Below are 27,509 nucleotides of genomic sequence, written 5' to 3'. Positions count from 1 at the left end.
TCGTTAACTTCAGGCCGCAACCGTAGCTGATCTAGCAACAAGCCAAATGTTCTTGTAATAAATGGAAGATAATTGTTCATTTTACTTTTCTTTTTTTAAAATAAAAAATACAATTATTCTATTAGTGGCTCAAACCATAGCGTGATCTAAAATGTGGGTATTATGAACCACTAATATGATTTTCTGCTTAAGAAGTATTTCTCAGCATTTATTTGAAATGGAAATCTTTTGCAACATAATATAAATGTCTTTATTGATTTTGCTGATCAATTTGATGCATCATAGTTTTAAAGTATTCCTTTCTTCAAGTAAATGAATAAATAAAAACAAATCTCCCAGACCCATAAACTTTTGAACTGTAGCATATTGTTTTTAAACTAGGTTTTTGATTTTAGAGGAAAAATTGCTTTGGCTTAATAGATATTGCAAAATGAATATAAAATTATTAATACCCAAACTGATTTAGTAGTATTTTTCTCCAGGTCATTGTAACACCTTTCTTTTAATGTTTATTTTAACTCTGTAGTTAAACATTTTGTATATAAAATTACACTTTCTCTTAGAACAGTTTGAAAAGAGATTTTTTTTTGTAACATGTTCATTTAAGGTTATCAAAATGAATGTACAATGTGCTTTTACAGACATAATCAAAAACTATTTTTACAAAAAATGTGCAATGAGTTGTAGAAATTATAGTAATCCTTAAAAATAAGTAAATAAGCCAATAGATAGATAGAGGTAAGAAAAAAAGAGAAACATCATACCATCTGTAAGTACTAATATTGGTGACCAATTAGTCACAAAGTCTCTGGAAAGGCACATAAAACAAAATCCATATTTTCCACATCACAGCACATTCCTAAATATAGACATGTCATTTGAAAAAAGAACTCTAGAACAAAACAAAAGAAAAACAAAATAACAAAAATAATAAACCGATAACAAAAGACCATAACCTGTGCGCTTCCGACAACCCTCCTCCAAAAAAAATCTTAATTGACACACAAAACTGTTTCTGAAAACTGATGTCTTAAAGTGTGTGTTAAACCATGACTACGAGTTTGAAATATTACTAATTTCTCCTGTTCTTTGCAGGTTCTGGTTCTTTAAGTTTGTGGCTCTGCTGGCTTGTTGTGCAGGCGGATTCTTTCTCCCCAATCAAGACCAGTTTCTTGAAGGTTCAGTATGATCTGTTTCCACATGCTCTCACTTTAAAACATTTGCTGCTATTATTTTTCTGCACCACAAAAAAGCTTGCGAAATTTGATTGAAACTTTTTTTAAAGGGGAGTTTCTTGGAAAGTTTCATCATTTCTGCTTTGATCTTGTAGTGTTGCGATACCTTTCGTCCAAAAGCAACACAGTTGATCTACTGTAAGTCTCTCTGTGGTTCATAAACTCCAGAAACTCTAACACTGTATAAATGACCTCCTGACTTCAGACATGTTTAACATATTTAGATGAATGTTGCACAAGATCTTCAGTTTAAACCCTGCTTGTTAAGCAAATCATTTGACAGAATAGATTTTTTGCTGTTAAAAATTAATCGAATTAGCACACTTGATTAAATAAGAAAGTATATCTCAAATCCATCAATAAACTTTCTGTGGTAGTACTATAGCATCATAAATGGATGATAATATCATGAGATTTTTAGATTTATTTTGGTCAATATGCGATTCTGCATAACAAAGACTTAAGATTTGGCAATGACCAAAAATTCATTGTATGGATCAAAAATATAGATTTTCTTTTATGCTAAAAACCATTAGAATATTGAATAAAGATCATGTTTCATTAAAACGTTTTGTAAAATGTCCTGCTGTAAATATTTAAAAGCTCTATTTTTGATTAGTAATATGGATCGCTAAGAGCTTAAATTGGACAAAAAGAGATTTTCTCAGTATTTATTTATTTATTTATTTTTATTTTTTTTTGGACGTCTCAGATTCTAGATTTTTTCAAAGTTTAATTTTAAATAATTCATAAATATTACCTGATTCTAATAAACCAGATATCAATAGAAAGCTTATTTAAAAGTCCAGTGAAATTATCAGTATGTTAGTCTTAAGGATAAAAATAAGCCAGTGACAAAATCTGCATTTAGAAGATATAAACCTGATATAAACAACATTTTCACCTCTTTCTTCAGTTTCTCATCAAATCTAGACCAATCAAATGCTCTCTAGTGTCTGACATGCCCCTCCTGCTTCAAGATGCTTTTCATTTACTGTGCTTGAGCGCAGCCATTCTCACTGACAGAGCTGTGATGAAACAACGCTATAGACTGATTTCATGCGGCTGCCATTTTGAAAATGAAAGTGAGGCTGCGGTGCTAAGAAATCCGGAAGCATCGTAGTATCGGAGTCACACAAGAACAGTGTCTGCTATGGTGTACTGTTGTGTATCTGGCTGTATATTTTATCAGTGAAAAGAAAGTGACACAAAGTGACCATTTCGCTGCTTTCCAAGTGACCCGAAGGTCCTTTCTGAATGGAAAGTGAAAATAAAAAGGGATATCAGACCTCATTTAAGTTAAGGGAATTGGCGCTAGTTAGCTAACGTTGTCTTTTCCAAACATGTTTTTGATGCTATTTATCAAACTCAACTGATTCTTTTACTATATTACACCTGGCACAATACTGAATTTCGGTACTGAAAAAAAAAAAACTCAACTTCCTGCTAATATTTAAGCGCTGATATGCCATAGTATTCACCTAGCGCTCAACAGAAATGAGGTCATCAGTTCACCGCTCTTCACTGATGTTTACAGAGTGCAAACACAGACGAGCGATCCGCTGATGACTCGACTGATTTTCGCGGCTTAAATGCTCCAGTGTCCGTGTATCTGTCAAAAGTCATTTCTGTTGAGCACTGGTTAATACTATGTCAAATCAGCACTGTGTGAACACGCTTAAATGTTAGCAGGCAATGGAAAAAACACTTTTTTTTCACAGTATTACATTGAAAGACCAGAGAAAAACTCCTAACATTTACATGGCATATTTTTGAACTGAAATGTGTCTCTCATGTTGACCTGATCCGATCAAGCAAAATGTGTCTTATTATCATGTAAACGGAACAGCATCAGTCAAGTTTAATTTGCCGTCTCCCTCTGTCTCATCTGCGTAGACATCCTTGCCTTTCACATAGTAATCTTCATAAACTAGCCTAATATAGACACTGCATCAAAAAGGTGTTCACATTGCGCAATGACAAGAAATAATATAGATCGTGCCACCATATACTCATGAAAAGGAAAGGAATGGATGTTTTTAAAATTTCAGTATCGTGACAACACTATTGCAGACAACACTAGGGTGTCTAATCGCTCACTGGGTTACATAGGCTGAAGCAGGGGAGTGTCCCAACGGTGTTTACCTGGTGCCATGAACTGAAGCCTATGAGGACTCTCAAGCATATTACTCTTAAAGAGATTATGATTTTGTTTGATGCCTAATATGCTTTTAATTGATTAAATTAAACTTGACGGAGTGATATTAAAGTGATGTTTACACCATATCTGCATTTTGAAATCTCGACAACAGCTGGGGGTTTGTAGTTCATAGCATGCTGATGCAGTGTTTAAAGTGCTGGTCCTCTACTTTCGGGTTTATTCCCACCGCAGGCTCACTTTTGTTTTTCAAAATAGCAGCTGCATGAAATAAGCGTATTGGCTGTTTTTTAAATGGGGAGGAGCTACTCTATGTCCTGCCCTCTCTTCATGTTTCAGTTGAGATGTCAAACATCCAATTAAAATAGGTACATTTCAAAGCACTTTACGGGACTTTTAAGCTTTTGGGTGATGTATAAATCTCATTTTCATAAAATAACGGGTTCAGGGTCCCATAGTAAATAGAAAACAATGCATTAAAATATGTTATTATAAATATTTAGATATTATATTCAGTCATTTGTTTTCTTTTTGGCTTAGTCCCCTTATTAATCAGGGGGTTGCCACAGTGGAATGAACCGCCAACTTATCCATTATATGTTTTACACTGCGGATGCCCTTTCAGCCGCAACCCAATACTGGGAAACACTCACACTCTCATTCACACTCATACACTACGAACAATTTAGTTCATCCATTCCCCTATAGCGCATGTGTTTGGACTGTGGGGGAAACTGGAGCACCAGGAGGAAACCCACGCCAACACGGGGAAAACATGCAAACTCCACACAGAAACGCCAACTGAGCCAGCCAAGGCTTGAACAAGCAATCTACTTGCTGTGAGGCGACAGCGCTACCCACTGTGCCACCGCACCGCTATAGAAACTGTATTATATAGTATTGTATTTTTATAAATCTATTTTATTTACAATGTGTCACATGTATTGCAGTACCTCGAACACTGCTCAATATATGGTCGGATGTTTTTTCTTTTCTTTTTTTTTCCATTCTAGATTTGTTCCTAGACCATAGATTTTTTTATTTTATTTTATATACTCTGTACAGGAAGGTCAGTGTGCCAGAGAAGTTCATGCACACTTTTAAATGAGCTCAAGTCTGAGTGATCATCATACTTTGGTGTCTGGTTGAAGGATGGGTGCTTCCTAGAGTGTTTTTAGTTCCTGGCTTTTAGCAGAAAGGGGAGATTGTTTTGTCATACAGTATCAGCCTGAGGGAATGACCTTTGACTTTTCTCTCTTTCTCTCTCTCTCAGTCTGGCGTTACGTAGGAGCAGCTGGAGGTTTTCTCTTCATCATCATCCAGTTGATGCTTCTCGTTCAGTTTGCCCACAGATGGAACCAAAACTGGTGAGCTGAAGTTTAGGGCTATCCAAATAACTGTCTGTTTTTTTCTTTCTTCCCCCTTTTTATTCACCAAGTGGAAAACTTATTTGGCTTTTGGAGAACTCCCCTAGTACTTTCCATCATCATATCCAACTATTGCGTGGTGTGTAATTTGAATCCCTACGACTGGAAATCATTAGTCTGGAAATGAAGACTATAGTGTATTCTGGCCGCTTTTAATTTCCACTGTCAGATCGGTTGCAAAGTTGCCAGCCATGGTGGTCTTAATATTGTGCTGATATAGGAAAGATAGGCATTAATGCCACGTTAAAGGATTTGGGGAAATTGTTTGTGTTATTTTAGTCACTGTTGTGACTGTCTGTGATGTAAAAATCACACAAATGCTTGGTGCATTCAACAGTGCCTTGATTTATGTACACTTTTTGTTTTTTATATGTACACTCAGATATACAGACAGTATTTATGACACAAGTTGTTCAGTCGAACACAAAAGAAGATGTTTTGAAGAATGTTGGAAACCTGTAACTGTTGATTTCCATAGATGGAAAAGACAAAAATCATTGAGGCATGGTTACAGATTTTCAACATTCTTCAAAATATCTCCTTTTGTGTTCAACAGAACAAAAATGGTTTGGAGCAAGTAAAAGCTGAGTAAATTATGGTAGAACTTTTGGGTGAACTATCCTTTTAAGGTGTGTACACGCTTAGTTTGTTTAGTCAAAACCAAAAAAGAAAATGACACATTTAGTCCTGGCTTGCTTGCTTCATTTTTAAAATTTGAGCCTACACTGTAAAAAGTGACATGGTGACTTTAAAAAGGGAGAAATCACAAACTTGGAGACTTTAAAGCAACACTAGAAGGAGGTCACACATTACTCCTGTCCTTAAGGCTCTTCAATGGCTTCCTATTATTTTTAGAGTAAATTTAAAGATTCTGATTATTACATATAGATCTCTGCATGGTCAGGGCCTCCTTTATATTCCAGATCTTTTACACAGTCACTCATGTGATCAGTCTCTGAGACATTCTGGCAGAGAGCTTTTAGCCATTTCCAGAACACATCTTAAGACTAAAGGTGACCGTGCCTTCTGTGTTGTGGCCCCAAGGTTCTGGAGCTTTCTCCTTCCAGCACTAAGTTCTCTGGGATCAGTTGAACTTAAAAAAACAAAAACATTGTAAGACATCTTTTTGGTCAAGCTTTTAATTTATAGTATGGTGAGCTGGTTTTACAGTGGTGTTTCTTGGATTTTTAACTTGTTTTAATATGTTTTCTTTTATTGATATGTTTTCTTTTACCTGGGGTCCGTTCTTCGTACGTGGATTACTCAATTAGCTGGATTTGGTTATTGACGATTTGAGATGATCCAGGATCGTTATGTTCTTCAAACCTCATCCCAGAATTGTTGTCATAGCAACAGGTCGGGTAGCTCAAACCTGCTTGGGAGCAGGCTCATTTCATATAAACAGGATTAGATCGGGTAGGTTCAAGCAAAGGTAAAACTGAAAGTATGTACTGAATGCTAATATTTTCTTACAGCAGTAACCTATAGATTATTTACACTTGGTAAAATGATAAAATAGTAAAAAAAAAAGTTTATATATACACATTTATAATTTTTAATAATTAATTTTATTTAATATCAAATAATTAATAACGTTTATGTTTATATACATATACGTTTAAAAATATATGTAAATAAAATGTATGCAATCTGCACTCCGAAATAAAGGTACAAAAATGGGGTGGTTCTCCAGGATCAAAGAGAACATTTATTAATATGAATTTTTAAGATACAAACTCTTACTATTTTAAGGTACTGGCCCAGCTTTAGTACAATATCTTTATGATAATAGACATGCAAAATATTCGACTGTTTGTTTTTTCTAAAGGAATAATAATTTATGCAGTCATGCACATGTTTTGACAGCTAATATGTCAGTTATTTGATGCTTTGCAAAAGTTGCAGACGCCTTTTCTGATATCAAAATGCTTTTTTTGATGCAAAATTTATTTAAATTCCTTACGCCGATTAAGAAATTAAAATAGGCCTGGGCTACTATAGTAAAGAAAATCCGATCTAAAATGTACAATTAAATAAATTGCTAAATACAGTTGACGCATGGAAGTGTAAAGCCTGCAGCCCACAACCAATGTGGAAAGTTATTGCTTATCATATTTAACAAATTGTTTACTATGAATTTTATATAATTTTGCTCTTGTGGATAATTGAATATTAATCAGATGATGTCATTACGCTGCTGTGCCGTCAGCCAATCGTTGCATTGCTGATCATGATTTCGAGGATCAATAGATCTGTCCTTCACAACACACTCAGAGATCTCAGATCAGTTCATCCAGACATTTTAATCTGATTCGCGAACTTGTTTGAAGAACCAAATAGCCAGAGATCAGTTATCAAGATTAAAAGATCCAGGATCTGTCAAATCATCTTAGATCATTTAAGTGAGGTTTGAATAACAAACCCCTGTTTTCTGGTTTTCTTTTATTGTAAAGCACTTTGTGACTTAATGTCTATGAAAGGTGCTACATAAACGTTTACTTACTTTCCTAACCTAATTTTTATAGTTAAAGAAATGGGTAAACCACTTGCCTTAAAAGTATTATGCAAATGAACTGTGCATAATTATAAAAATTAAGTCAACTTAACAGTTACAATGGGATCCCTTCCTTAAGTAAAGTCACCTTGTAGATTTTAAGGCAACAGGTTTACTCACTTTAAGTCAACTAATCACTTTAAAAGAATCAGGTTTACTATCTTAAAATCAACTAATCACTTTTTACTGTGCAAAGATTCAAAAATCAAACTTTCATATAAAATTTCATCCATCAAACAGACAAATGAAGGATATTTCTAGTAGTATGTGTCAAGTGCCTGTGTTTGTGGCTCTAATATTGTACTGTTGTAGCAAAAGGGGACTTTTTAACACCACGTTGAAAGTCTATCAATTCAATCAATTCTAATTTTAGTCACTGGGCACTGTGGTGGACAAGGTGTGATGTACAAATCACATGAATGGTTGGGGCATTACGTGAACTAATTCATTCCCTTATCCACAGATTCAATCAAAGCAGAGCAAGATCCACTAAAGCAGCACTAGTGAATCGTTTTAGCCTTTTCATTCTGAGAACCAGGGATTTATTTCAGTGGGAGACATGAAATGTTTCAAACTACAGTCACTCTGAAGGAGAACAGCAAGCAGAGCTTTCTGAAGGGTGTGTTTTCATAAATAATGTGTGTTGTGGCGGTATGAGTATGGCTGTGTGTTGTGCTGTTGACATTATAGGGAGGAGAAAGAGTTGAAGTAAGAGGTTTTTGGCAGCTCTCCAGTCTGTGGACAGGAAACCCACGGCAGAGCTCAACTTGCATCATAGTTTCCTCTCTGCTTTCTCTCAACAAATGGAAACCTCAGCACAAAAGGCCAGAAACATCCGAGACTGTCATGGGGAAGTTTGTAACGCATAAATTGTGCCTCAAGAAGTAACCTAAATTTGACAAAAGATTCCATTGGGAATATTCTTTATGATCCCAAAATAATTAGAAGTGATAAATCACAAAAAGATTTTAGCATTTGCTGGTAGTTTAGTCATCCTCATGCCATTTGAAATGTATTTTTCCCCTCCCTTTTCAGTAAAGCAAGAGCAATAAAAATATTCTTAGCATAGAATTCTTAGCATATTCTTAGCAACTTTGCATATATAACTTGGTAACTTTGCCTTTAAAGTAATACCATTACAAATTAAAAAAAAATATTGTAATAATTAAAAAATTATATTATATTATATTATATTATATTATATTATATTATATTATATTATATTATATTATATTATATTATATTATATTATATTATATTATATTATATTACAAACTTAAAAGATGTATGAAAATAATGTATTATATTATTCATTCATTCATTTTCTTTTTGGCTCAGTCCCTTTATTAATCTGGGGTGACCACAGTGGAATGAATCGCCAACTTATCCAGTATGTTTTACACAGCGGATGCCCTTTTAAGCTACAACCTAGTACTGGGAAACACCCATACACTCCCATTCACACATATACAAATACACTACAAACAATTTAGCTTACCCAATTCACCTATAGCACATGTCTTTGGACTGGTGGGGGAAACTGGAGCACCCAAAAGATTATATTATATTATATTATATCATATCATATCATATTATATTATTCATTTGTTCATTCTTTTTCTTTTCGGATTAGTCCCTTTATTAATCTAGCACATGTTTTACGCAGTGGATGCTCTTCCAGCCGCAACCCATCTCTGGGAAATATCCATACGCACTCACTCACACTCATACACTACGGACAATTTACCCTTCCCAAAATAGTTCTGCTGCTTAATATTTTTTGTGGATTCCTCGATGAATCAACATGACCATTCTATTTTTAAATGTATATTACTTTTATGTTAAATGAGTACATGCTCACTATATATCATTTAGAATATATTATTTATTATTTAATTTTAATGTTAACAATATTATAAAATGATTACTGTAAACGTTTTATAATATTACTAATATGAAAACTAATATTAACAATAAAATGATAAATATAAATATTCTTTATCATATTATTAATTCATTCATTCATTTTCTTTTTTGGCTTAGTCCAAATCTTTTCTAGTTTTTGGCTTAGTGAACCACCTAAAATTCTAAACGTTTTCCTTTTTTTTCTGAATAAATGATAAATGCCTAAATAATAGATGTAAGAAGTGCAGTGTGTGTTGATTGAGATGTTGAGATGAAGCAGATTCTGGAGGGCTGCCCAGCACCAAGTCACTGCTGTCAGCACTTCTCCTGAAACATTTCCCTCTCCTCGCTGTTCACTCACTCACAGTAATCATGCTCTGGTGTCATATACATTTATGATAAGAGCAATCCACCTCTCAGATTAACTTGTCGTTTAGCAGAGGCTCTTTATCCAAAGTGATTTACAGTTGATTAATTACAGGGACTCTTGAAGCTATCTGATTTACGGTTTTAAGTCGGCTAAGGTTTTAATCTGGCTTTAAGGTCGATGAGCGTGAAGGACACAACATTTGTGAGAACATCAGGATCTCAATAGTGACTGGTCACCTATGGCAAAGCCTCAGATTTCACAATCACAACCAGCAGGTTTAATAAAGTCAAACAGTTAAATAAGTTAAAAAGTTAATAAACATTTCTATAATGTTAATTAAGAGGTTGCTAAATGTTCTGTTTTGCCATCCAGTAAATACATTTTCATTTTGAAACCGTTACTTTAAATTGTAAAAATATTTTTTTTACTATATGGTTAATCATTAGCATTATTGGGGAGAGAGTCCAAACTTCTGAACTGTTGTGATACATATACACTTAAACACATCTGAGTATTTAAATTTGGTCTCAGTGTGATTTAAGGTGCCATAGGATGCATTGATACCATATATTAAATTGTTCTCTGATATTTACAGTGCAACCAGCAACCATTATGAGTGATGTGACATGTGCATTAAACATTTTATATTAAGCAGTTTACATATGTCTGTTTCCTTATTTTTCATTTCACAATATACATGTTCAATTTAAAGTCATGCCTCTTCAGGGTGGTGCTGATTAAATTTATAATTCATATATCCCACATTTTCCATACCGACACACTGTAAACAGATTCCTGCTTCACAAAACTGCTTCTTTACTGTTTCCTAAAGCCTTTTTCATTTCAAACTAAGAGTCCCACATACAAATTGCGTAAAACACAAGCTTAGCAAAAAATTTAAAATAAGGACAAAAAAAATGTTGTATTCTCACTAGCAAATGTTATGGCCAATAAAACACTGTCTGGGGCTTGCATATTAATGATACTGTGTTAATGTGTTAATGATACCCCCTTTGAATTTATTTAATTTTTAAAAATATTTTCCAAATGATGTTTAACAGAGCAAGGAAATTTTCACAGTATGTCTGATAATATTTTTTTTTCTGGAGGAAGTCTTATTTGTTTTATTTCGGCTAGAATAAAAGCAGCATTTTAAGGTCAATTTTATTAGCCCCTTTAAGCTATATTTAACTAGCCTACAGAACAAACAATCGTTGTGCAATAACTTGTCTAATTACCCTAACCTGCCTAGTTAACCTAATTAACCTAGTTAAGCTTTTAAATGTCATTTTAAGCTGTATAGAAGTGTCTTGAAAAATATCTAGTCAAATATCATTTACTGTCATCATGGCAAACATAAAATAAATCAGGTATTAGAAATGAGTTATTAAAACTATTATGTTTAGTAATGTGTTGAAAAAAAAAAACTTCTCTCCATTAAACAGAAATTGGGGAAAAAATAAACAGGGGGGCTTATAATTTAGTGGGGCCAATAATTCTGACTGTGTTATGACTGTGTCATAAAATATATCCAGATTTTCATTCTATGACACCTTTAAGTCTGATTTTTGTTTAAAAATGTGTTTGTTCGTGTTACCTGTTGGTCTCAATTGCCCTATCCTGACTGGTACTGGGTCATATAATAAATCAGTTTGAAATCTTGAGTGAGAATATCTGCAATGCAGAGCTGTTGTCTCATGATATTCATAATGTTCTGAATAAAATACATGACATTTTGGTTTAAAGTTGCCATAAAACCGAAGTTAAGATCATCTTTTTTCTGCGATCGTGACATCTATCCACTTGAAAGGGTCCTGAAATGAGAAAAAAAAATTACGGTGGTGCATGATTTTGTCCTTTAGAAACTGATTGGATTGTTGTAAGATGAGTGTTGCTAACACAATGAAATACGATTGACAAATAGATGAAAGCAACACAGAAATGAAATGCATCCCAAAGGCATTCCACGAGACCAGAAGTGAGGAAAACGTGGTTCCGAGTGGTAGAGAAACTTATGATATTTGTTTATATATTACGTGCACAGATACATCTACTGTATGAATATAAAAATAAGAAGAGTAAATTATTTCATTCCAAATTTAAATGATAAAATGACTTGCCATTGCTTTTGTTGTCATATCTTGCTCAGCCAAAGTCAGAAGAACAAAACAACTGTCATCATGCCACTAATGCAGCAGTTGTCTTGAACCCAGAAAGCTTCTTTAAGCCATCTTCACTGTGTCTTTCCACAGGAGCTCAGGAGCCACATATAATAAACTGTGGTATGCGGCGCTGGCTTTGGTCACGCTGGTGCTGTTCTCGGTGGCAGTGGGTGGCATGGTGTTCATGTTCATGTACTACACTCATCCAGAGGCCTGCTTTCTCAACAAGATCTTCCTGGGGGTGAACGGTGGCCTGTGCTTCATCGTGTCTCTGCTGGCCATCTCGCCCTGCATTCAGACCTGTGAGTTTACCAACATGCTTCCACTTCAATGACCTACTTTTTGTACAGACAAGCAGATGTTTGTTTGATGTCAGACAAACAAGTTTATGCATACAGCCGGCAGCTGGAGCTTTTCCCATGTGTGTGCAAGACAGAGAGTTTTACACAATCAATAAGGACTGTCACTAAACAGAGCAAAGTTCGAAATTGCTTTAGCAAGTATTTTAGTTGCATGTTTTAGATTGAAATGTTTCTTTCATTGCGTCCACAAAAGCATTTTTGTTCTTTGGTAAGGTTTGGTATGCCATTATTCAAAAAAAGTGTTTTTTTTTTTTTTTTTTCTCTCATTTATTTAGTTTAACATGATGGTTAAGCTTAATAGTTTGTAAGGATGCATAATCAAAACATGTATTAATGACACCAACTGTTTATTTGACACATTTATTAATATGTTATTCTAAAAGTATTGTTTTACAAACTAGGTAATGTCTGAAGTCTGTAAAGTGTCAAGAATCTTTTTGTTTAGAATTGAAGTGCTAGTTATTGAAATCTGTTCAATTTGTCTAAATTGAAAATCACAAAAAAATGCAAAAACTAAAAGAGAATGTAGACATCACACATATATGAGAAATTTCAACCTTGAAGCACTACAGTAGTAGGCCTGTCATGATATTTTTTTTGTTGCACGTTATATTGCACCAAAATATATTGCAATAAATGATAATATTGTCAGTTTTAAGACCATTTTATGCCCCTCATTATATAAAGCCAGAATGACAATATAATAGAATTAATGCAAATATACTCCTCCAAAGAACACATCATATTTTATTCTTAAGAATATTTGATTATTGCCATTTTAACAATTTAATAATTGGGCATTGGAATCAGAGTTTGATAATACTAAATAAATAACATTAGATGTTAAATAGATGTTAAAAAGTAACAACGGCTGTGATATCTGTTACCAGATCTATTTTCAGTCATCAGACACCCACATGAAAATATACTGTAGTAATTTATAGTAAATACTACAATGCTTTTACCCATACTGACACTAACATCTCCAATAGAGATAGAGAGGTTACACAATCAGCTAAAATGTTGCTAGAATCAGTTTTTTTTTTTTTTTGTATGGGTGATATATATATATATATATATATATATATATATATATATATATATATATATATATATATATATATATATATATATATATATATATATATAGCATCACAAAAAAATCATTGAGGTCATGTTCATGTGTTGTGTGATAAGTATTGATTATAGCTGTTATTCATGTTTAAGTAAACAGCCATATCGCAGTACTGCTTGTGTGATATTGCACAGTTTGATGGTACCAGTGTGTAAATAAAAAAAAATTAGTTGTGTGAAGAACTACTTTAATTCAGTCACCAATTCACAGATGAACATATTAACAGCCTAGCAACAGCTGTTGCTAATTAAAAAAAACATCACTTTAGAATTAGTATTTGATTTATTGTGTACATTATCAATTATTGTAATGTCTATGATGACAAAATCACAGATCAAGATTTTTACGCTGAATGGCATAAAGCAAAATCAACAAATCTACAGTTCTCTCTGTTTTATTTTGATCATCTGTGAATTCACCAACATCAACACCATAAAATCCAAAGCAAAGCAACAGCTGGATTAATACATAGTATAACTACATTTGTAGAAAATAGCATGTAATAGTAATACAGTTTTAGAAGTAATTGTAATCAAATTTTTAAGGGAACACGAGCATAGTTGAAAATACATTATTTACATCTTCATGTGATTGACATTGTAAATGATCAACCATTTAACTTGACAGGTTACAGACAACAAAAGTTGTGCTGTAATGATACATGTACATAAACCATGAACTGGATGCAGAAATGATTGGCCTCAGTAAAACTAGAAAGCAGTAGTGCATAAATTGTGCAGCCCTAATATATAATATTGCCCGTTTAAATATCATATTAATTAAATGTCTATTTTAAAATCTCTCACAATGTTTGGCTGCTGTAAAAAATGCTGCCTTGATGAAAATAGAAGATGTCTTCTAAAGAAGGAAAACATACTAAATGAATATGCATATGCTGTCAGACAGACACAGTAAAAATTTACATGTGCTTGAATAAAGTGACTTATTTCTGTTTCTCCACACAGTCCAGCCCACCTCCGGTCTTCTGCAGCCTGCTGTCATCACCCTTTACGTCATGTACCTCACCTTCTCCGCTCTGGCCAGTAAACCCATTGAAAGTGAGTCCGTCTCACACTTTCTCACACACACACACACTCAATGTCTCTGGCTGTGCTGGGTGTGTCACAGTGGTTTGTGGGATTTCACACAGTCTTCCAGTGCTCACCCACACCCTTTTTTTAAATTTGTCCTCTGTGCTGTCTCTTTCAGTGGTGGAGGACGAAATCAAGGGCAACATCACTGTCTGCGTCTTTCCTTTCAAGTCAGGACTGAAGAGCGACACTAACATAGTGACCGGTGTGGGGACGGCCATACTCTTCTGCTGTATTCTCTATTCTTGGTATGAGGAAGTGCAGTTGTGTTTCTCAGTCCCACCATAAAGGGACAGTTTTTCAAAAAATAAAAATTCCCTCATCATTTAGTCACCCTCCACTTCCAAACCTGTTGGACTTTCATTTTTTCTGTTGAACACAAAAAGATATTTAGAAAAATGTGCTCGCAGTTGTTGTCCGAGTTTTCAAGATGTTTTTCTGTATTTATGCTCAAGCAGTTTTCCATGTCGATGAGCAGAGTGAACGTGCAACATCAAATCTTGATGTTAGATGGAGCTTAATTAAGTAAAATGAAACCCAAAATCAAACACATGTTTGATCAGCTTGCTCTCGCCCTAACAACTACCACTGCAACATTTTTGTAGTCGCTCATATTAGTACTTACTCTGTTACTATCGTACACCCAGCGCAATAAGGCACTAGACATATAGTGTGATTTGTTGCTATTTTCAGACCAGCGCAACCCTAATTTAAAAAATGTTGGGCCATTTTGGGCCTAATTTAAACAATTTTGGGCAATTGGATTTCCCAATAGCTAATCCAATTGCGCCATTTTGTGGACTCATGGTCTATAAAGGAGATGTGTTAAGGTGCATTGTTGGCACGTTGCTATTTTAAGGAACTGACTGCGCCACTGACCAACTGAAAACTGGTCTAAAGTCTAGCGCAGAGCGCATTAGTTAAGTGCCTACGTCCAAACGCATACACATTGCTTAATACATGTATAGCAATACACAAATATATTTACATAGGAAAACAAAATTAAGGATTAAAATGTTACAAAAATTAAAATTTTTCTGAATATATATATAAAAACCACTGCCTCCATGCCTTTATCTCAGGGGAGCTTTTTTTAGTTTATTCATGACAATTGGCGTTTGTATAATGTTGTTGTTATTATTATTATTATTATTATTATTATTATTATTATTATTATTAGCAGTATTATTTATTATATTTTCTGTTTTAAGAAAAACGAGTTTAGATTTGTCCACCTGTTGGGTTTTGGAGATGTCTGCATCACCATATGGGGCATAAGGACAGGACGTTTGTTTGGATATAACTCTTGGTTTGTTGACCTCACTTCGTTATTATTGTTCATTTATTAGGTTGCTGGAAATTAAAACCGAATTTAGAAATAGTTTTGAAACAAATCGTTGTGCCTAACAAACTAAATTAAATATGTAGGCTAATGGATGTCTTCAGTGGAGTGTGTAGAACACCGTTTACTCTTAACGCTCATAAGAAAGTAAGTAAGGGAGTAAAGAGAAAAAGAAAGTAAAGAGGCCGAATGGAGGAGGTTTGTTTTTTATCCTCATGCTGCATATGCTCTGTTTAACTGTTTTCTCATTAGCGAAGCGTTCAGTTTGTCCACTTACAAAATCCGCCATGTAAATAGCAAATGCGCCATGTAAATAGCAAATGCGCCATGGCGCAACGAAACTGACTATTAAAGGGAATGTGAGCTGAGACTCTGATTTGGTTTAATGCACAATGTTCAAAAACACACCCATAACTCATTAAGAGAATAAGCACAACCCTGATAAATCATGCGCCAGGGCGCAGAGCATATTTTTCCATCCTTTAAATAGCATTCAAACACTCCCTTAATGCTTTCGCGCCATGCGCTTTAGACATTGCGCCTAGATCATTAAAATAGATCCCCCTGTGTTCAGACACCCAATGAAACGAGTAGCTCACCATTCATCTTCCCTTGATGATGATCTTCATCTTTGGTGTTTAAGCGCCAGCAAATTTACATTTTTTAACTTCAGACACATGAACAAAAGTGTCAAACTCATTGTTAGGCCACAACCACGGTGCTTGAAATCAAAGAAAAAAAATAGCTCAATTTTTTATTTTATTTTTTTTGAAAAATGAAGCTTTTACGCCTGTCATTTTGAACATCTTTGTTTAGTCACGAGGTGTTAAAGGTCACCAATAAACATGATAAGAGTGGAGATTGGGCCTTTTATCTTCCATAAAATGTTTTACAATACTGTGGTTGTAAATGGCCACCAGTTTCCAACGTTCTTCAAAAATTATTTTTTGTTCAACAGAAAAAAAGTAAATCGAAAGCTGTTGAGTAAATGACGAGTAAACTTTAGTTTTAGGGTGAACTTTCATTTACATGATTGATTAATCAAAAATTTGCATTTTTGTTTTATTTTAAAGCAAACATGTTTTTTCTTTTTCTTTTAAGAAACGTGATATTTAATCTAGGGGGTTGCATTACAATGGGATTGGCAATAATAGTGAAAGTTTAAAAATTAAATGCTGCTATTTCATTCATATTAGGCGCATGGTAATATAATAAATAATCTAGTACATTTTTGCTATGAAAATACCACATTTGGTTGTGATGTCAATATATTTGTGATATACAGCTTTTTTGTGTCACAATACCATTTACAAATCCTCCTTTGTTTCATCAGTGTCCAAAAGACACCAAAGTGTCCTTTGGCCACACAATTCAAAATGTAATTGATCTTTTATTTTTGCTTAATGTTTATTATGAATACCTTGCATGATGTTTTTCACCTACTATAATAGTAAGCAAGTATGCAATTTTGGGAAGTAGCCTAGCAGATAGATTTTAGGGGTAAGCTGTCTCTTTAAATAAACTAACATTCTTTGCTTGGATTCATATCCGTATAACCTGTCATTTAAATGGCTGATCCCAAAAAAGCGATCGTAGGAAGGGTAGAAACATGTAATTATCTGGCTTTGACAAGATGTTCATTTAGGTTTAAAAGCAGGTAGTCTGCTAGGAAGGGAGTGAAGATTAGAAGCTGTGAACTGGCATGTGTTTCTCATTAACTGCAGAAATGTCTGCTGAAGCTTTTGGTTTAGAGTTGCTTCTTTCCATCAAAGCTAGTTTTACAGCAATATGCGCTAGTTGTCAGCCCAGTGATTCATTGTCATCTCCAGTTGAAATGTTTTTACCATACTTTCAGCTTTTGTGAGGCAAAACAACGCTTTGAAGGAGAATGAGTGTATTTTTAAGAGTTCTTGGGAATGCTCTGTTTTTATATTTAGCGGTTGTAAAAGAACACTGCCCTCATGTGTCTGATGCCACTCATAAACTCTTTTCCTCCAGTTTGATCTCCACCACCAAGAGGAGCTCAGCAGCCTTGCAAGTGTACAGGAACGATATGCCTGAAAATGAGGTAAACATATGTGTTGTGCTCCCTCTGGGTTGTGTTTGAAAGATTAAGTCAAACTAAACAGTGGTGGACAGTAAGTGTTTTTAACTCACTACTGTACTGCATGTTTTATGCACTTTAGCAGAGTATTTTTTAGTTTTTAGTTTAGGAAACGTTCTTCACTGTATTCAAAATACAAAATATTGTATTTTTGCTCAACTACATTTCCAGTAAAGTTCATTTGAATGCAGGGAAATTGTTATCTGTTTATAAACGAGATTGTGCTGTTTAATTTGAAAACAAGCTAAAATTTATTTGTAAACCTGTTAAATCCATTCTCAAATTGCACTAAACAATTAATTTGTGAATTAGACCGACATCTGTCAATGAGTTAACTACTCATTGATTCAGATGATCCATTCAAATCAGTCTCCAGTAAATGATTCACTGATTTTATAAACTGTTCGGTGTTCGATGTGTGAATGTGGCTTCATGTGTTTTCATTTGAATTATCAGTGTGGTTTCACAAGTATGAAAAGTTTTGGTCATTCAGCTTTTTTGCAAAATAAACATTCATTGTTGTTAGTGTTGGGCAAAAATTAATTGCGATTAATCACATGCAAGATAAAATTTGGTTTTGACATAATATATGTGTGTGTACTGTGTATATTTATTATGTGCATATATAAATATATATATATATATATATATATATATATATATATATATATATATATATACACAGGCATGCATATATTTGAGAAAATTATTATTTAGATATAAAATATATGCGTATATGACACTGATTTATGTAACAAAATTCATTCATTCATTTTCTTTTTGGCTTAGTTCCTTTAATAACCTGGGGTCACCACAGCGGAATGAACCGCCAAATTGTCCAGCATATGTTTTACGCAGCGAATTCCCTTCCAGCTGCAATTCATCACTGGGAACTCATTCACACACATGCACTAAGGACATATATACAGTATGTATATATGATGTATACATTCAGTATAATGTATACATTATATATACAGAGTATATAATACTCTATATACATTATAAATATATAACGCACACATTCTATCTTTTTAAAAAAATACATTATTTTTGCATGCGATTAATCTTTTCCCAGCACTAGTAAATACTTTTATTACCTAAAATCCATATGAAACAAAATTTACAGTGTTTTTTTTTTTTGCGCAAATTTTTATTCTTAATATGAACCGTTAATCCATGCAAGTTAATCCACTAAAAAAAATGTTTTTGCTAATCTTCAATCAAAGTCTGACTGTTTGCCTCTGCAGAGAAATGTTTTCTGTTGACGTCAGTTTGACATCTTAATCACGGCCCTCTTACCGTTTGCTAGGATTGATTGATGTGTAAAAAGAAAGCCCCGTCCACTACTCAATATTTTTTTTCAGTTGGAAGAACCGCTACATACTGAAATAAGTCACAGCAAATTCCAGTTCACACAGACTTTAAGTAAATTAAAAATCAAGTACTTTTGTACTTTGATTCAATTAATATTAATATTGAAATTAGTCTTTATACTTTTATCAGAGTAATAATATATTAGTATATCATGCTTTTACACTTTCTGACCTATTGTGTTGTAATTTGTCTACCACTGAAACTAAGTCATCAAGCATGCCTCATCTGTTTCTTTTTTCTCTATTAGAGAGCACGCTGCTGCTTCTGCTGGGTTGATGATACAGGTAACCTCTTTTAAGCCTCCTTTAAGTAACAAAAAAAAAAAGACTATGACGAATTCCCATACTCGATTGATTACTTGCATGAAAAATGACAAAGTTTAAGTTCAAGACAATTTAATTAAACATGCAAACATTTTTTCATACATTTCCAGCACAAAGATTGGAACATTAAAAGAAGTCAGTTACAAACTTATAGTTGTCATATTTATTTCTTTGACACATTAGAGTTAAAGGTTTTGCAGAGGAGAATTATGGTCTTTTTGTCACGCAATGATTCAGAAGTCATTGTATATAATTAGTCAAATTATGAATAAACATATCCCTCTGTAAAAACCCTCAGATTATAGATCTAAATAAAAAAGGTGAGGTTTGGTGCTGCTGAATTGGAGATTTATGGAGATTCAGTGAAGAAGAAAAAAGCACACTTTGAGAAAACAGCCTTTAAATATATGCATTTAAATCTACATTGAAGTGCAACAAAAAGTGTATTTTGGAGGTTTTCTTTACATTAGACAAAAACAAAAAAGTATGAAAAGCCAAAAAAAGCCAAAATTATACAAATGAAAGGTGCATGAAAACAGGCATTAGCCTGCAGTGTTTTGCTTAAAGTGTAGAACACCACTTCTCCATTTCAAATGTTGGTCTGACATAACCTAGATTTTTGTTCATGTGGGTTAATGCACAGTTGAGAAGGATAGATGGAGCCTCCTGGTGGTCAAGAAGTGGTACTTACTTCCTAAAAAATGTCCTGTTTTTTTATATTTTCCAGAGGATTATGATGATGAGAAGACCTCAGGAGGGCAGAACGTGAAGTATGATGAGAGAGACGGCACAGTCTACAGCTACTGCTTCTTTCACTTCGTTTTCTTTCTCGGCTCCCTGTACGTCATGATGACTGTGACCAATTGGTTTCAGTAAGTATATAATTACATGTTGTTCTCATTTTTTCTAATTATCCTAATGTTACAAGCCAGCTATTTCGGTTGAGCTATATTTTAGAAAGGGAATTTCCTGGTGCATTGGTAGGAATTAAATGCACAATAGGTCAATTGTTTTCTAAAAATAAAAGACAGTTAAGACTTATCATTTCACAGTTTTAACTTTTAAAGGTCAGAAGAGAAGTTGCAGTTTTGAGAAAGAAAAATTGAATTGCATGATGTAAACTCAGAATTCTACTAAAATAAAGATGTCATTTAGAGACAAACTCTAAATTTGCACCTCACAAATGCAACTTTTTTTTCTTAAAAATCAAGTATATATAAATACTTCCATAAGTATTCCATAGAAAAGTCTTCTGTTTTTCAGATTGCCAATATATAAACTCACAGTTGAGTTTTACCATTTTTTTTTTGTATCCATTCAGCTTATACGTGGGTCTCATAAGACCACTTTTAGCTTCGCTTAGCACAATATATTGAATTGGATTAGACCATTAGCGTAATAATCAAAGAAATTTGCTGCTGTATCATGTCTGCAGCAGGCACAATGACATTACACAGCACTGTTACCTAGTTACCCAGCTGGGGACTACTTTCAGACACTCCGTAATACCATTGTGCCTAAAGTTCCTATAGATCCCATCTATATCAACCTAGAAAATAGCAACTTTTGGTTTGTGTTGGTCTTAGTACTACAGAATAGTCAAGCTTTAAACAGAAAAATGTTTTTTCACATTTTCAAGCAAGATGCTAATAGTCTGATTCAATGATTTGTGCTAAGCTACGCTAAAAGTGCTCCTGGCAGACCCGGAGATTGGTTGAATGGATTCAAAATTATTCAAGCTGAATTGTTCAACTCTAGGTGGCTTGTAAAATGAGATTTTTCCTTTATTATTATTCTTAATTTCAATAAATATGGCTACAGAACAAATGGAAAGGACACAGTACCGTAACTTTTTAATGTGCACAGATTCTAAATCTTGTCTTCAAGCACTTGAAGCTTCCAAGTGTGATCACCCCATAATTTTCATGATTGAAAAGTGCAGAAAACACTAGAAATTAAGCAGTTCGACATTATCTTCTGTTGAATTGGGACTAAGACACTACATGGAAACAAACTGGCAAATGAAGCAGCAAAACAGGCTATCTCCTTGAAAGTGACAGAATGTTTAATTCCTCCTGAGAACTTGAAACCTGCAATTATTTTTTGTATATAAACGAAACATGGCAAAAGGAATGGGACAACTGCATAAATAATAAATTATATGAAATTAACCCGAAAATAAATGAAAGACACTTTGCAAATTATAATTTTGAGACCAGGCATGAGCAAACTGTCTATACTAGATGTCGAATTGGACATTCTAGGTTGACTCATTTGTATTTACTGAATAACGAAGCACCACCTAAAGGTAATTACTGCCAAGCTGCTTTTACTATGAAACATATTTTGTTGGAATGTGGAAGTTTGAATACCATTAGACAAAATTTTTATAAGGACAGAACTTTGATGGATATTTTTAAAAAGTACCACCAGGAAAAATCTTAAATTTATTTATTAAAAATTGAACTGAAAAATCATATTTAACGTCGAATATATTTTTGTGTGAATTTTATTTATTTATTTCTATTTTATATTTTTGTCTAACTTTTTATTGTAATACGAATTTGTTTTTATCATGTCATATTTTTATGTATATCCATTTTGCCATAAAATAGCCATAAGTTGCTGATGTGGCAATAAATAATAAATAAATAAAAGTATTCTTAATTTACCTTCACATTCCTCTGATTAAATGGAAGCCCAGTATGCAGTTTTGAGGAACATATTTCACTCTGCATAAATATTAATATTTCTATAATAATTTCTGTCTTCAGTTATGACAACGCAAAGATCGAGAGGCTTCTGGAGGGAAGCTGGTCTGTGTTCTGGATCAAGATGGCCTCCAGCTGGGTCTGTTTATTTTTCTACATGTGGACCCTGGTGGTTCCAATGCTCTTCCCAAAGAGATTTCAAGCTTAGAAACATTTCGGCCATAATCCAGTATCACCACTGTCTGGTTACAACTACTGTGTGTGTGAGAGAGCGAGTGAGTTTTTATGTTTTTTTATTAAGTTAAAGGCTTTTGAATTCTCAAAGGCTGCTTATGTTCTACATCTTTAGATTTGTTTTCATGGAGATTTGTTACAGAAATCATGTTGCGGTTGCTCCCATAGTGAGGTAGGCCTCTCATTTCTTTTCCACAAAACCACATGAAGGTGTTGCAAACAAAGCATTGCTCAGGCTCACACGTCACCTGTAAGTGTCTTGCTTTTTACACTTTTCTTTTGGTAGCCGAAGAATTCTATGCAAATCCAAAAAAAAACATCCGTGATTTTGTTTGTCGACCTTTTTATGAAATGTGTTTTATAGTTGATGTATTTCACTACGAGGGTGTTTCTCTAAAGTAACAAGACATCTCATTTGAGTAAATGTTAGTATTTATTTAATATAAATAACTGGTCTGGTTATAGTAGGATCATGGTTGCACTCGTGATAAAAACCAGCTGAAAAACGAATGTGCTAGAGGTTATTCCTGTATATATATATGTGAATAAATGTACTCATGAGAGGATTTGATACCGTTTTTGTTTAGTTTTTTTGAAGCACCCTCTTAGGTTTCTTATAAGACTGCACCAAAACAATATTTCCAAATAAGTCAGCAACATTCCTAAATGTTCCTATCTTTCGGCTTCTCAGGTAGTGATGAATGCTACTTACTAGGATCTTCCCATTCTAGCATTCCAAGGAAAGCATACGACTGCCATTCCCTGTAAATGTTTTTACAAAGATCTGAAATGGACAGGCGAACATTTAAACAGAAACTGCCATACAAGTTGTTAGCAGACTGTAGAGCTCACAGCAATGATGGAAGTATAGATCTTTTTTCTTTTTCACATTTTGTTACTATTTTAATGGTGCTTAAAGCCCAAAGTATACTTTTTTCATCTCTATCTTTTTGTTTTTGTATGTGTACATGCAGTTTCAGGATGCATCTGGCTTGAAGCCCAAATTGAAAATGACACATTTTTTATTTAATTTTTTTTATATATATATATATATATATATATATATATATATATATATATATATATATATATATATATATATATATACATACACAGTTGAAGTCAGAATTATTAGCCCCCTTGAATTATAAGCCCCCCCTGTTAATAGCCCCCCCCCAATTTCTTTTTAACGGAAAAGATTGTTTTCAACACATTTCTAAACATAATAGTTTTAATTACTCATTTCTAATAACAGATTTATTTTATCTTTGCCATGAGGACAGTAAATAATATTTGACTAGATATTTTTCAAGACACTTCTATACAGCTTAAAGTGACATTTAAAAGCTTAACTAGGTTAATTAGGTTAACTGGGCTGGTTAGGGTAATTAGGCAAGTTATTGTATAATGATGGTTTGTTCTGTAGACTATTGAAAAAATATATCGCTTAATGGGGCTAATAATATTGACCTTAAAATGTTTTTTAAAAAATATAAAACTGCTTTTATTCTAGTCGAAATACAACAAATAAGACTTTCTCCAGAAGAAAAAATATTATCAGACATACTGTGAAAATTTCCTTGCTCTGTTAATCATCATTTGGAAAATATTTAAAAAAGAAAAAAAAATTCAAAGGGGGGCTAATAACTCCGACTTCAACTGTTTATATGTAAATTGATTATATTAATTTTAGGCTTTTAAATTTTTTATAAAATTTAATAGAAATTTAGCCTTTTTTTTTTTAACTAGACTGATTTTACGTAAATTTATTCTTCATTCATTTCATACAGTAAAGTATTGAACATGTTTACATTTGTTCTATATTACCCTGGACCACAAAATCAGTCATAATTCATTCATTCATTCATTCATTTTCCTTCAGCTTAGTCCCTTTATTCATCAGGGGTCGCCACATTGGAAAGAACTTATCCAGCATATGTTAAACACAGCAGATGCCCTTCCAGCCGCTACCTTGTACTGGGAAACACCCATTCACTCTCGCAATTACACTAATACACTACAGCTAATTTAGACCATCAATTCACCTATAGTGCATGTTTGGAGTGTAAAGGAAAACGGAGCACCTAGAGGAAACCCACCCCATCATGGAGAACATGCAAAGTCCACACAGAAATGCCAATTCGGACTCAAATCAGCGACCTTCTTGCTGAGAGGCGACAGTGCTAACCACTGAGCCACCGTGTCACCCTCAGTCATAATTGTAACATTTTTAAAATTTTTGAAATCATCTAAAGGCTGAATATTTCAGCTTTTACTTTGAATGGCTAACTTTGATTCCAGATTTTAAACTGTTGTATTGTCTGATCCTAACAGATTCAATCAAAATACTAAGAAATTCCCCTTTAAATTTGACTTAGCAATGCAGATTACTTATCACGAAATGAGTTTTGATATATTTACAGTCTTCAATTCACAAAATATATTAAAGAGCCCCTATTATACATTAAAAAGGGTCACATTTTGGTTTTGGGGGTCTCCAACAACAGGCTGATATGCGTGCAAGGTCAAAAACACTTTCATTGTCTTATAATATGCATTTATTTTTACCTGATTATCGCAGGGACTCCCATATGATTTGTTCAGCAGTTCATTTGTTCCCAAACCCCTCCTTAGCGTAATACTAATCTGCGCTGATTGGACCAATGACAGTCTGTTGCGATTGGTCGACAGCGTTCAGTGCGAGACAGAAAGAAATGCCCACCACAGCTTATCAACAATATTAAGGTACAGAGTGCAGAGTGTATGTATGAGCATACCTGGCAACACTCCCATTTTTTTGTCATAAAATAAAAAATCATTGACCCATACAATGTAATTTGGCTTTTGCCAATATACCAGCTCAACATAAGCCTAGTTTTGTGGTCCAGCATCACATATTGTCAATAATCATGAACAAAAAAAACACAAAATGGCAGAGGGCCACCATATCCACATTAACACAGAGGTTCCAGAAAATACACGACGTGTGTTTGGTTTGTATTTATATCAGTGCCCATAAATTCTAAGCATTACAACAAGCAAACAATCCAAAGCATATATACATGCAAACATTGACTGTATGCGTGTGTACTGTATATGTGTATTGGGAACAATATGAGCATCTGAATATATTAAAAAAAGTATACTTTGGCCTTTAGTCTGTAGATAACATGATATTTTATTTCAGCTCATGCGCTAGGCTAGCAAGAATGCTATTCATCAAAGAACACGTTTATACCATTTTTATACTTCTGAAGGTTTTTCAGCTCTGTACAGCTATTGTATTTAATCTTTCAGAGGTTTTTGTTGCTCTATGTGCATGTTCGGGAATACATAGTTACAGGAGCTGCCCATATTAACCGTACATTAATGTAGCAGCACTGCTAATGCTCCCTGGTAGAGAAATAAAACAAATACAATCTAGAACTGGAATTATTTGAAAATTGTAGGGTTTTTTCCTGTGTAGCAGTTGTACCTACTCTAAATGTTTTGAGCAGATTGGATGAACTCAGAAGCTGTGTGTGGTCTGAAGAATTTCTCTTAAAGAATCTGATGTCTTGTTTATAAGAAGTTGGCCTCGTTTGTGCCAATCTAAACAAGTGAATGATTGCCTTAAACACTATATGTTACAACCGCATCAAGCTATTAGCATATTAGCATCGTGTAACCAGTGAATCATTTGGTGCTCAGTATTTGGCTTAATAGTTTTAGGCTGGATTATGCTTTCCTTTATTTACACTTATGCTAGACATGAACATTGCAGTATGTGCTTTATGTAAATAGTCCACTGTAAAGATGACCACTAGGTGTGAAAAAAGTAATATTGCGCTTTGTGTTGTTCACACTAATTTTGCATGAAAACATTATAATCCCCAAAAAATGTACAGTATGTTTACAAACAACTCCTTTCCTCATTTATATGTCTTGACTTTCTTTTATTATTGTTGTTGTTGTTGTTATTTACGTTTTCCCTCCATAAATTTCAATACGCTCCCTGAAGAGTCATATGAGTTCAGCTGTTGCAGGATTATTTCTTTTTAGTGTTTTTATTGACATTGGCGGATCTTTCAATAAAAAGACAAAATGAGTACAATTTTGGTCACTTCAGATTTTTTTTTTTTTAAATATATATATGAAAAACAAATCCTTGTCATTTCTGTTGATATATAAACTGATAGATAAAAAAGAAACAACCATAAATGTATGGTAATTATGGCTTTCATTGGATTAAAAGCTTAAATCACTAAGCATCACGTTATTGAAAAAGACCTGAAATATGGGCGATAAGTCAAATGAACAACATTTATGTTTGAGATTTTACATTCATGGTGAATGGACCAATATCAGTGTCTGCAGGGTCTTAATGTCTTAAATTTCAAAAACAAGGCTTAAAGTCTTTCATTGACTGAAATATTATGTTGTAGGTCTTAAATCGTTATAATTAAAGGTTTTCATTTTCTATTTCCATGTAAAAATCCAATCACCAACTATCCATTTCAATAAAACTTTTGAACAAAAGGTTTATTAACTCTATTTGCCAATATGGTTTAATTATTTTCCTTACAATAACATTTGTTGTGTTTATAGCTACCTGGGGAGGGCAGTGGCCATTTCAGACTGTTGTGAAGTGTATTTGAGTTTTTAAAACTTGTCTTTTTTTTGTTTTTGTTTTTTTAAGAAAAGATATGATGAAAAAAGTTTATGTACACAACTACTAGTTTGCTTGTATTGACATTATTTAATAGACATGGCTAAGAAATAATAAAAATCTCTTCCACTGACCCAATTAGAACCCATCTGCACATTTAGCCCTGTATAAGTCTGAAGTTTCATTCATAATGGTCTTAAAGTCTTTAAAGTCTTAAATTTGACTTGCTAAAACCCTGAATATGTAGTATGTATATATATATATATATATATATATATATATATATATATATATATATATGTATATATGTATGTGTGTGTGTGTGTGTATATGTATATATATATATATATATATATATATATATATATATA

At 33.5% G+C, this 27,509-nt stretch overlaps 1 protein-coding gene across 1 annotated transcript in view; it reads left to right on the top strand.

The window, feature by feature from the left end:
- Positions 1–23,507, top strand: part of serinc5 (serine incorporator 5) — a 46,956-nt gene extending 23,449 nt beyond the window's left edge. Inside the window, exons 4-12 of the mRNA XM_056458511.1 lie at positions 1,096–1,178; positions 4,667–4,760; positions 11,902–12,113; positions 14,274–14,366; positions 14,518–14,647; positions 17,740–17,809; positions 19,470–19,506; positions 20,273–20,417; positions 22,320–23,507. Of these exons, the coding sequence (XP_056314486.1) occupies positions 1,096–1,178; positions 4,667–4,760; positions 11,902–12,113; positions 14,274–14,366; positions 14,518–14,647; positions 17,740–17,809; positions 19,470–19,506; positions 20,273–20,417; positions 22,320–22,464 (1,009 nt within the window). The 3' untranslated portion in view covers positions 22,465–23,507. The remainder of the gene's footprint in view (positions 1–1,095; positions 1,179–4,666; positions 4,761–11,901; positions 12,114–14,273; positions 14,367–14,517; positions 14,648–17,739; positions 17,810–19,469; positions 19,507–20,272; positions 20,418–22,319) is intronic.
- The last annotated feature ends 4,002 nt before the right edge of the window (positions 23,508–27,509 follow it).

Source organism: Danio aesculapii, chromosome 5, assembly GCF_903798145.1.
Source record: "Danio aesculapii chromosome 5, fDanAes4.1, whole genome shotgun sequence".
NCBI classification, from domain to species: domain Eukaryota; kingdom Metazoa; phylum Chordata; class Actinopteri; order Cypriniformes; family Danionidae; genus Danio; species Danio aesculapii.
The sequence above is the reverse complement of the archived record's forward strand: the minus strand, read 5'-3'. Positions and strand labels throughout refer to the sequence as shown.